At 45.2% G+C, this 12,363-nt stretch overlaps 1 protein-coding gene across 4 annotated transcripts in view; it reads left to right on the top strand.

Annotated features, from left to right (window-relative positions):
• Window positions 1–12,363, top strand: part of Nell1 (neural EGFL like 1) — a 916,515-nt gene that overhangs the window by 299,431 nt on the left and 604,721 nt on the right. For all 4 annotated transcript variants that reach the window (XM_045145536.1, XM_045145534.1, XM_045145535.1 and 1 more), the window contains one exon: window positions 27–155. In XM_045145536.1, the coding sequence (XP_045001471.1) occupies window positions 27–155 (129 nt within the window). The remainder of the gene's footprint in view (window positions 1–26; window positions 156–12,363) is intronic.

The raw sequence follows: 12,363 nt of genomic DNA, 5'->3' as shown, positions 1-12,363 counted from the left end.
GACAAACTGTTATTTGCATCTTCTAGGTCATAACTTCTGTGCAGAAGCACCGAAATGTGGAGAAAACTCAGAGTGCAAAAACTGGAATACAAAAGCTACTTGCGAGTGCAAGAATGGCTACATCTCTGTGCAGGGAGACTCCGCCTACTGTGAAGGTAAGGTTTCCTGAGGCCACTTGGAGACACTGGCTGAGAAACGTGGTCTTGGATCCCACAAGTACCAAGCCAGCTGCCAGAGGTAATCTATTCTCATGGTCAGCCCAGGCTGCTTATCATGAGACTTTCTGATGGATATACCACCTTCTGCTGTAAATGGAAATCACCACAACAGCCACAAACATCATTTTCTGTTTCTTAGAGGAGATAGATGCGCATCTCCAAGTTAACGTGATTTGGTGAATTCTCCCCAACCCTCTGATGTTAGCCTGTCACCCACTTGTCACCTTCACTTGCCAAGCTAAGCACATTTTCTTTCCACCAAATGTCTCTTTCTTGGTGCACATGTGGAGGCGTGTGTGTGTTCATATGTGTGCACACACATGTGGTGGCTAACGGACAGTTTTGGTTGTTATCTTGAACAGCATGCAGCTCTTTGAGTCAGAGTCTCTCACTGGCCTCGAGCACACTGATTAGGGTAGATTTCCAGCCAGTGAACGTCCAGACTCTTCCTGTCTCCGCCTCCGCACATTGGGATTGCTGGGAGCCTTGCCCTACATCTGAAGTGGGTTCTGGGGGTCAGACTCAGATCTTCCTGCTTGCTGGGCAAGCGCCTTACTCGCTGCCTCAGCTGAGTTTGTTTCTCTTTGTTTAAGCCAGGTGTGGCAAATGTAAACGTTATTTATCTGCACATGTGCATAGGCGTGTGCACAGATATGCTTGTGTCTCAGGGCCTCTTGCCACTGCAAACAAATGCCATATGATTGTGCCACTTTTTTTTTTTTTGCATCCAACTTGGGTGGATTGGGAATTGAGTTCTGGGTGGCAGGCTTTGCAGGCAAGTGCCTTTAACCACTGAGCCATTGTACTCGCCCCTCAGTTGAGTTTCATAATGCCTAATTCATGCAATGTTATTTACCAACCTTTACAAGAAGTACAGTGACAGGACTTATCCTTGGACATTGGGCTGGGGAAGTTACAAGTGGGTTTGTGCAAGCATGGCCTACATTTTACTGTATAGGCCTCACTTATGTGGACACCCCTTTCCAAGCTTGGTTTTGAGCACTGCCTGCCCAAGTTCTCTAAAAGCAGAGGAGTGGGTTCTCCTATGGTGCAAACATTCATTTGTGTGTCTGCTGGTTCCCTTTGATCAGATACTGTGGGACAAAGTGAATGTCAGGGTGTTTATCCCAGCTTCATTGCAATCACTCCTTCCATCTTTACTTGTGAAATATGAGCCTAGAGACCTGTGAGGAAGGTAGCTTTCTTGAGCTAGATGAATGCTGCAATGCCTGGCCACTTCCTGCAAGGGACTGTTCTCAAGGTAAAGACAGTATCTGCAGGTGGCAATAAGGGTAAATGTCTTTCCATGGGGAGTTTTTTGTTATTGACCTCTGCTTAACTTTTGTGTTTGGCCTGAAGAGCTGTTCAGTTGTTAAAAAAATGTGTGTAATCCTTCCTACGGTTCAGCTCTCTCTGGGCAGTCCCTGCCACTTTCATGTCTCCTGGAAGGCTGTCATCTGTACCGCCTACTTGGTATGTGCTGTATTCTAACCAACGAGGTTCTGCCCTCTCTTATCTTACCCTTTCTTTCCTCCTTGTTGGGTGCATACATTTGAACTTCATTGCAAAGTAGGACATGACAAGAGAATGAAGCTACCCCCTTGATTATGAGATTTCCGTATACTCTTTAATTTCATCGCAGCTGTATGTTCATTTGGAGAGAAGGGCATTATTAATTTCAACACTTACAATTCAAACTTTTTTTAAGATTTCATCTTATGTTATTGTTGTTCACCATGACCTTAGAAAAACTCCACATTTGAGTATTCCCCCCTGTATGCTCTGTGGACAAACCTAGTAGTGGTCTAAAGCTGATTTGACCACTTCCCGCCATATGTGGGGATAAGCTGCGGGCACTGTTGCAGAAGGGACAGCAGGAACTTCACTGTCATGGGGGTCCAGCTTTCGTGTGCACTGAAGTCCTTTGCAGTGCCCACTGGTGTCACCAGACCTGCCGTTCCTGCCCTTCTCCCGTGAGCAAATGCCAGCTGGGAAGACCTGGGAGAAAATGGCCAGGCTGATGTGCCTGAGGCCCACTGTTCTGTCCACGAGACTGTCCTCCGTCAGTCTGCCAGCTCCGAGAGATCATCTGCTCTACCCAGGCTGCCACTTCTGTAGGAGGGAGTATGCGTGTGGCTACCATTTCCCTGGACTGTTCCTGCTGAGCATAGTGTCTGCCACTCTTCCTTTTATTCAGTCCCACCCCCACCCATGGAATGGCACCCCACCTTTAGGGTGGGTCCTCCCGCTTCAGTTAGCTTAACCTTGGACTTCCTCTCAGATGTGTAGAGATTTGTTTTCATGGTGATTCTGAAACCCCTCTAGTTGACACCCAAGGTCATCTATCTCACCTTCTGAGAGGTTGCCCCAGCCCTGCCTGCCACTCCCAAGACAGAAGACGTCCCATCTTATCTATGGTATGTATTAGCCACACCGGCCCCCGACACCTTGAGCCCCATGCTTGGTTGAAGGAAGGAGATGGCCCTGGCTTCAGGTTGCAGTTATTCCCTGAAGAAAGCATAGTGGATTTTCTTCCTTGAGGCCAAATGACCCTTAGTATCCAGTAGAGGTTGGTAAGAATGATAGGTGATAATTTGGTTATCATCCCTCTGGAATGATCTGGTAGGTAAGCTTACAGATGCTTTGTCTTTCCCTAGGCTAGAGACGCCTGGATAGTTCTGAACTGCTCCAAGCTGTTTTTGTACCAAGAGTAAATGGGGTAAAAGTGACCTGCATTATGGAAACCACAATGAACAAGACTGGCTTGTAAATTAAAACAAAACACTGCACACATTGTCCTGGCTGTCTTGGAAAAACCCACTGAGGCTCTCAGTTGGAAACAGAGGACAAAGGTTTTCCATTTTCTGACCTTCCTGTGGCAGTAGCGCAGCTGTGGTGTGTTGAGGACTCCTGTGCTGTACACATTGTCCTGGAAGTCACTGTGAAGAAGACATTGGCGCTCACGGCCAATCAATAGAAGGAAATAAGGCCTTTTGTCAGCTGTGACACAATTCCCAGAGGTTGCTGCCTTTCACCTCTTGTGACTCAAGCAGGCACACTCCCCATTTTGAAAACTGCTTTAGTTGATTTTAGTATTTTATGAACCTGTTGGCTTGGGGCTTTCTCTCTCTTGTAATGACATTTTCAATGAGTGGGCCTTAAGTAGCTTCTAATTCATTAGTTTGAATTAGAAGTTGTGTCTGGGGAAAGTTTAACACAAAGGTCCTGCTGATGTCCTTACTTCTTGAATTTGGAGTCTACATAGTTCCTTGCAAATGGTTCTTCCTGAAGTAAAGAGCTATTTGGAAGAATAGAAGGTCTGGGGGTCTTCTGGGATCAGCCAGAAAACTGCTTTCCTTGTAAGCATGAGGACCCAAACTTGATGTCCAGAACACATGTAGAAATGCTGGGTGTGGCTGCACATGCATCTAATACAAGTGTTGGGGAGGTGGGGGCAGCAGGATCCCTTGGGCTTGTTGGCTAGCAGTCTAACCTCACTGGCCAGCTGCAGGCCACTGAGAGACCTGGTCTCTAAAAAGGTGGGTGGGCACCTGAGGAACAACACCTGTGGCTGCTCTCTGGGACGTGCACCCCCACATTAATTCCCACAAACACACATGAACATGCACATAAAAATAGAATAATAGAATAAAAATAGGAAAATAGAATGGAGAGATGGCCCAGCAGTTCAGGTACTGCCTGTAAAGCCTAACAACCTGGGTTCAATTCCCCAGTACCCACGTGCAGCCAGAAGTACAAAGTGCTACTTGCATCTAGAACTTGCTTTCAGTGGCTGGAGGCCCTATTGTGTCCATTCTCTCTCTCCTTCTGTCTTGTTCCTTGCAAATAAATAAATAAATAAAAATAGAATCTAGACCAACATGATGCCAGGTGTACCCGGCAAGTTATGGAAAGCACAGTTAATTAACGTGAGGTGAAAGGATGGATCAGTTTCAGGCTGAACTGTTTTTCAGACCCTTTCATATCACACTCACTGAGGCTTAAGATAAGTCTATGAGGAGCTCGGCGACCCTGGCCACCCCTGACTCTGTCCTACGTGTGTGAGCACTAAGGAAACCCAGTGACGGCGAGACTCTGCTCATCTTTAGGCGTTGCCCATCCTGGCTGTGCCTCTCCTCACTGCCTGCCGCTCACTCTCTGACTGCTCTACAAGCGTTTAGAACCTTTGCTCCCTCCTCCATCCATCCCATGGACATCTGCTTTGGTTAGATAGCTGTATGTGGGAAATGATGGCTTCCTCTCAGAGTGGAGGGTCTAAGAACTTTCTTTGTGTGTTTCTTTCTTTCTTTTTTTTTTTTTTGAGGCAGGGTCTCACTGTAGCCTAGGCTGACCTGGAACTCACTTTATGACCCAGGCTGGCCTTGAACTCATGCTGATCCTCCTACCTCAGGTTATAATTGTGAGTTATCACACTGCGATATTCAAGTACATTCGCAGGGCCTACCTCACTTTCTTTGTTCTCTGACACAAAATGTGGCAGTTTCCCCAGTGGAGAAATAGAATGACTATAACCTGGAATGAGTGACCATCATCTGATTGGTGATGGCCAGGCACAAGCCTGGACTGCACAGGTTGGGTGGTGACAGGTTCCGAGCTAACTTTGCTGACTGACTGTTGTGCATTGCCTGACCCACAGCCTATGCGTTCTTGAAGATCGGTGCTCGGAGCCAAAAGCCATTTTCAACAAAGCCCGTCTGGAGAGTCACTGGCAACCTTATCGATAGCATCAGCAGCAGTCGGCTCCGGCCTTGCTGCCAAGAGATAGATTTATATTTTTTAGGCCACAGTTGTAAATTAGTATTTAGTTATACAAAATTCAACCTAGGAAATTGGATTTCGTACCTTGCATGCTAATGAGGCAGTACACGTAAACAATTTGGTAAATTGTCTGGTATTCACTATAGATCAAACGGGTTTTAGCAGTTATCATTATGACCGTCAGTGCTAAACTTCCCTGAATACGAAGGTCTTTCTTGGACACGGTGTGTGTGCTCACAGAGGTCAGTCCTTGGAGAAGTGGGCTTCCCATATCCACACCTGTTGGCAGCCTTGGCAGGTATTGGAGGAGACTGGTTTGAGATGGAAGAACCAGGTATTAACCCTCTGCCAGGGGCCTATTATTGGCTGTTGGGCACAAAGCACTGTAGTTTACAGAGAAGGACTTGCTCATTCCTTCCTCAGAAAAACAGAAAATCAGCTGTTCTCAAGGAAACACTTGGAGAGGCAATTACTTATATTGGCATGGATCTAATTTCATGTTATAAACTCACCGAAGTGTCTGAAGCTCAGGCTAACTGAGTCGCCAGGCAATTCATAAGTCCTTTCACATGATTGCAGGCGGTGATGAAGGGTCTGCCCCTTGCAGTAGTAAGAGGCCTGGGAAAGGGGAGAGAAATCAGGGCTTAGGTTGGAAGCAGCCTGCAGCATCACTAAGAGTGGAGACACGCTGCTGGAGGCCTGCACAAGTGCACGCCCATGGGAAGGAGTGCATGCCCGTAGAAAGGATCACTGTAAATCCACAATGAAGAGGAGTCACCGGGAAATGGACCTGGTAACTCTTTGTTCTTCACAGTTTTTATGTTTTGGCATTGCAGTGTTCTGCGAATTTTAATACTAGTGGCCGTTATAATCGACGTAGCTCAGAGAACACTCTCTCCCACCAGGCTCCAGTCCTCGGATGTCTTGCTTTGGCAGGACAGAGTTGATCCACTGTTAACTCTTGTGGCCCTTTATTGCAGGAGTTCAGAATGTTGAGGTGAGGGTATCTTCAGGCCTGTTTTATGTTCTGTCTGGTCTGTGAGGCTAAGGAGAGAGAGGCCTCCTCACACAGGCGCCTGTCAAGCTCCTCCTTGGTCGCACCCCTGCACTGCCTCCAGAATGCCTTGCCTTTGCCACATGGCAATTAGGGAACTCTTCCTTGATTCAGTTGAGAGACTAACTTTTGTTATTTAAAAAATTATTTTATGTATTTATTTGCAAGGAGAGAGAGAGAGATTGAGAAAGAAAGGAAGGAAGGAAGGAAGGAAGGAAGGAAGGAAGGAAGGAAGGAAGGAAGGAAGGAAGGAAGGAAGAAAAAGAAAGAAAGAAAATAAATAAATATGAGAATGGACACTCCACGGCCTCTTGCTACTGCAAATGAACTCCAGATACATGTACCACTTTGTACATCTGGCTTTATGTGGGTACTAGGGAATTGAACCTGGCTGTCAGCTTTGTTAGCAAGCACTTTACCACTAAGCAATCTCTCCAGCTTGAGAATCATTTTCTTTTTAAGTTTTGGTCAACTGCTTAGAGAATAAATCGAATTATTTTGGACTTACTGCAATAGAGGCTGCTGAATTTAGTCACAGAGTCTGGGGAGGAGATCCTTTAGAACTGTGTTTCAAGACCCTCTTGTGCCCCATCATGTGGCTTCCAAGGTGACCTTGGACAAGGGAAAGATACGGGAAGGTTATCAGTGGGAGGTCTGCATGTGCCGTGATGATAACCTTTCACTGGCTAGGACTTAGTTACTGGACATACCTAACTTCAAGGGAGACTGGTAAACATTCACTAGTGTGTGCCCAGGAGGAAAAACTCTCTTTTGATGAATAGCTGTATGGTCTTGCCAGCTTCAGCTTTTCTGATTACCAAATTAAAAATTCTCATTAATTTTAATCCTTTTACCTTTGAATTTCCTGTGTTATACTAAGTGGGGCTCTGTTCTCAGTTGATTATGCTAAGTCTTGCTTATGTAGGGACTGGGTAGGTTTTAATTACTTAACCATTTCCCTTCCACTGTCTTTTCCTTATTATCTCCATGGTAACCACTGTGTTACTCTCCAGTGTTTGTTCAACCCCAGGATACCTCGTGTCCAAATGTGACCCGTCTTATCTTTTGCAGGTGAATTCATAGTCTCTTATGTGATATTCTTCTCAGTTTTAGGTGAAGAAGAAAGAAATTCCCACAAGAAGGTCACACATTTAAAAATGTTTAATACATACTTATTACCAGAAATGCACGTATGCTTATAATAAAATGCTGGTTAATTAAAAGGTCCCAAACTGTGGCATTTTCAGCAAGTCAGTAAGTGAATGTGGGGAACGAAATCCATGTGGATGCAGAAAGCACCCCAGCACTGAACAGGTCACGCCTTGGTGATCAGCTCTCCTCAAACAGTTCGGCTTTCTAGTATGTTCCTGGCCTCCACTTATTTTCTTGACAACTTTACTATAGAAAAGGAACATTGAACTTGGGTCAAGGAAACCTTGATCCTAGCTTGACAACTTGATGACCTTATTTTCTCACAGTCCAGATAATACCCTTAAGCAAGGACTAAGGAAAGACATGCACTGTTAATTGTCATGAAGTTTAAATGAGACATTGATTGAGAAAGCATGCTATAAAAGCTAATGCAGTGTGGCTGAGTGCAGTTACATCACTTGTGATCATACTGTACAACTGTGCATCCCTAAAATAACAACTACTATCATTGTCATCCCGGAGAGTGCTTGGACCTGAGTTCAGGTATTCATGATCTAGCCATCCATGCATATTATAAATATGGTCATATGCCCACCCACACATATACCATCCTGTGTTTAGCGTTGAGCCTGGGTGGGATTTGTGCATGTGGGGCTTCTATGCTATACAGGCCCAGGGCACCATTCATGAAGTGACCTGGGTGAGTGGCACCTGATGAAGCTGGGCAGCGTTGAGTCTGTAGTTTGCACATGGCAGTCCTTCCAAGGCCACAAAGGAACTAGGTACAGAGCCTTGACCGTTCTTTCAGCCAGTGTTTAATAACACATGCCTGAGACGCTTGAGACGCTGCCGAAGAGGAAGAAAGCCTTGCAATCAGATCATAAAACCACAGTAGAATAGAGTGAAATACCCTTGTGGGAACAATGCATTTTGTCAGTGGGATTCCATAGGCTGCCCTGCGGGAGGCATGACCAAGGAACTGACTCCTGAATGCAACAGTCTGTAAAAGGAGCTATGGAGAGCATTCTTAGGATATACAAAGACACAAAGTCAAAAGCTTAGTGCAACCGCAATGAAGGGACTGCAGTAGGAGTTGTGGCCATTGGACAGATGACGTGGGTAATTATGAGCCTGCAAGGTCCTTAGCTGTATTATTCCTGGTAAGTAGCATTTGATAAGCACTTGAGAGGAGCAAACTGGAAAGAAAAAAGTCCCTGCTTTCTTTTCAGGAATAAATCCAAAGAGCTTTAAATGGAAATAGATAGATTTAAATATTTCATTATCTAAAAGGTGAGTATCTTTTAACTATCTTTAAGGTGCCTAATACATAGACAGAAGAACTGAATGTACTTTGTTCTTACTGTGCTTTTTCTGTATCTTGTCCAGGTTAGTTCCCACTGTGGCCTTTGGATTGGCTGATGCTTGTCAGCATAAACATGAATCTAATAGAACAAACAGTTAGGGAAGAACAGCAAAGCTCCAGTGGAAAGATTAGATTCTGATTTGGAACACATGAGCTAGAAATCCTGGCTTTTTTTGTCTGCGAACTTAAACAGGAAACTCAGCTCTGTTCATTCCTCATGGTAGAATTAATGTGCGGCTATGTTCTTCAGTAATCGCTTTGGAATTTCTCTAGAAAGCTGAGGATATAGCTCAGTTGCATGAAGCTTGCCTGACATACTTGTGGCCCTGGGTTCAATAGCCAATATTGCCAAAAAGGAAAAGGAAAAAAACAAATATCTCTTTGGGTTGGGGAGTGGCTAGAAACACTTGCTTGCAGACCCTGCTGGCCAAGGCTCAATTCCCCAGTACCCATGTAAAGCCAGAGGCAAAAGTGAAATTTCTCTAGCAATGGAGACAAGCAAAATCTCCACACAAGGCACAGAAAATAGGATTTAAACAGAATGCTGTTGAGTCGACTACCTGTTCGATTGAATGTAGTTAACATGGTTGTAGACGTGTGCCTATAGTAGTGAGGAAGGAAAGGGCTACTTCTTGGAGTCCTCAGGACATCCGCTAGTAGATAAGCTTCTGGCAAGAGCAGGACTGCAGTTTCCATGGAGGAGGCTGGATGTCTGATGCGGAGTGTGAGGAGCCACCCACGGGAGGTTCAAGCTGAGACAGTTCAGAGCTGGAGCTGGAAAATGCAGGGAAGGTGAGGAGCAGAGTCAGGTACATTCTAAACACAACAGCTAGTCAAGGACACCCACCGTCAACCTGTTGCCATAACGTCGGCAAGTTATAGTGGCGGGCAGGAGATGAGACAGCTGGATCGGCTGACTTGCTGGAGGTTAACGGAAGATTGGATGCTGTGAGAAGTTAACGTTAATTGTCTCGCTGTTTTGTCTATGTCCCAGCCAACTCTGATGGCTTTTGTGGCCGCCTTCTCTGGGTTCCGGCAGCACTTTGTAAACAACTTTATTACAGTGAGTACTACACGGGGTCTAGGTTGGGAACTGTTCAAAGACCAGGGCGACTTCAGATCACGTTTATATTGTGAAGATCTCGAGTACAGTAGGTAATCAGAAAATGCTTTCTGAGTGAAGTGACAGATAAATGCAGGTATGATTACACAGCGTAACAGTGCTCTGTGGAGCCTTTCCACTCAGATGTTAAGCACCGTGTAGAAAAGTCTGGTTCATTTCCTTTTCAATTTTAAGACCAAAAGCAAGCCACCTTGAAATGTTCCAATTATGACTTGTACATCTCTTTAAGATCCTACCCATCCTCCGTTTAGTATTGAAAGCATTTCAGGAAGTTCAGTTTCAGCTAATGGCTTCTGTGGAGCCACTGGGGAGACGGGGGGGACTTCTGGCTCTCGTCGCTCTTCTTCCCGCGGGCTGAACGGCAGAGTTCTGTCTTGTGATGCTCACTCGCCTGTTTCCTAAGAACTCTGAGGGGAGCGTTTCTGAGCCCAGCACAAGAGACTTGGTTTATGAAATCGATTACAGCTCACGTGTCAATGCTTCCGGGACTCTGTAAGCTTATACTTTGTGCTTGACTGGCAAGGCAGTAAGTTTCTCATGTTTCAAGTAAGGAATGGAAATGAGCATTCTCTTCACCAAGACCAGACTTTCTGTAATATTGGGGTTGTTGTCTGCTATGCTAGTGTGTGTGCGTGCCGCGGCGTGTGTATGGAGGCTGGTCCTCGTCTTGCACCATATTTGAGACGGGGCACTCTTGTTTGTTGCTGTGCACACTAGGCTCACCGGCCCATGAGCTTCCGGATTCTCCTGCCTCCTCCCGTGGGCACACGTGGTTTTAGTGATGCCTGCCCTACTGCCTCTGGCTTTTTCTGTGGGTTCTGTGAATCTGAACTGTGGTCCTTCGGCTTGCATAGCAAGCACTCTTAACCACTGAGTCATTTCCCCAGCCTCATTCTTTATTTCCAATGGTGTACTCTTGAAAAAGTACTTGAAAAAGAGTGGGCACTTAGTACATACTGCAGAGCTAATGACATGTGGTAGGGTGTGGGACTCTCACAGGTACTTGTAGGTATTTCTGGATGAAAAGAGAAAACTACAGACTAAAGTAAAACCAGTAAACTAACATTTGTGAAGGCCATCCATTAAGCAGCCTTTGTCCGCATCACCTGATGCCACCCTTACTGCTCAGTAGAAAGGCCCAGGCTCAGCGTCACGCAGGCAGTGCTGGCAGCTGGGATTGCGTGTGGGAGCCTCTAACACCAAAAGTAATTCATAGATGTTGAGTGGTCTAGAGGAGAGCAACTGTGGTTGGTTCTTGTCATGCATTTCATTGTTACTGTTGTCTGCCAGGACACATTTTGGTTAGCTGTCCATTTTCTTCAGCCTTACACTTTGGCAAATTACTTACTCAAAAGCAATATTTCTCTTAATGTAAATGTGTGTTCCTGACATGCCAGCTCAGCGTGTTGTGGCATGCAGGGTCAACGAAGCACCCTTCCCAGAGGCAGAGCCACTGTGGTGAGTGCGCAACATCCTCAGATTCCTTGTGTCCTTGAGTTAGCGCCCTCTTTCCTAGCTGTTTCCACGACAGTCCGCAGCAGAACTCTCGGATGCGAGGCTGCAGAATTTCAGCTGGGTCAGGGGTTTGTACATTCAAGGGAATCTAGTTAATGAAGTTTGAAATATTTCCATTGTTGAAAGACACACAGTTTTGTACGTTTTACATGTCCAGGAACTCACTTGTAGTTACACTTGTTATTTGCCAATAGGTGGTAAAATTGGGGGAATGACTCTGGGGTTCTTGAACACCTCTACATGTGTTATCGTCCTTCTTCCCCAGTTAAATGATAAGACCTTTATGCAACTGAGTTCTACTGCTTATTGTATAAGGCTTTTCTTGTTATTCAGGACTACATGTGCATATAATTTCAGTTTACGTTATAATTGTGAAAAAGTATGCATACATTCATATGTAATACATGTGACAGTTTTGTTTCTACCTTTGCATATAATTTTTAATAAAGTTTGCACATAGACAAGGAATATCCACACATTATAATAAGTGACCATCAGCATGTCACTGGCCAGTGGTGACCACTGGGCCATCTGGAATCTACATCACAACCCAGCTTTGGGCTTGAGTTTCCTCTCTGATCTCTGAATGTTGAACATCTGCTATTGGAAATCCAGAGGAACACTTAAATGCTGTCCAGTCCACATTGAGGGTGGGTTTTCTCTGTTCAGTTAAACCTTTCTGGAACACCCTCACAGACACGCCCAGAGCTGTGTTTCTGTGGTGATTTAAATCTAAACTGATAATGAGGATTGACCATCACAGCACTTACTAGGTCTCAAGTTGCCAAGGATTGTTTTTTGTCGGCTTCATTCATTGTGAATCTCTTCCACCAGCCTTGCCCGTCACACAGCAATTTCTCTCAATAAAGACTTGTTGAGTGGAGGCATGAATGAATGAATGAGTGATGGTAGTGGTTGCTACTAATAGCTGGTAGTGCATTTTATGTATTTTTATGCCAAAAATCTTACCTGGTTTTTCTTATCAAGTAACATGAATATTGTTTTTTCCAACTTACAGATGAGGAAGCGGGGGATAGAAAACATCAAGAGACTTGTTTGAGTGCACCAGGGTAGTTAGGTTTCTTAGACTCCACAATCCTAGCTCTTCTCTTAGAGTGAATTGGGAAACTTGCCTCTTCCTGTACCAGATTCAGTCGTT

Source organism: Jaculus jaculus, chromosome 3, assembly GCF_020740685.1.
Source record: "Jaculus jaculus isolate mJacJac1 chromosome 3, mJacJac1.mat.Y.cur, whole genome shotgun sequence".
Lineage (NCBI taxonomy): Eukaryota > Metazoa > Chordata > Mammalia > Rodentia > Dipodidae > Jaculus > Jaculus jaculus.
The sequence above is the reverse complement of the archived record's forward strand: the minus strand, read 5'-3'. Positions and strand labels throughout refer to the sequence as shown.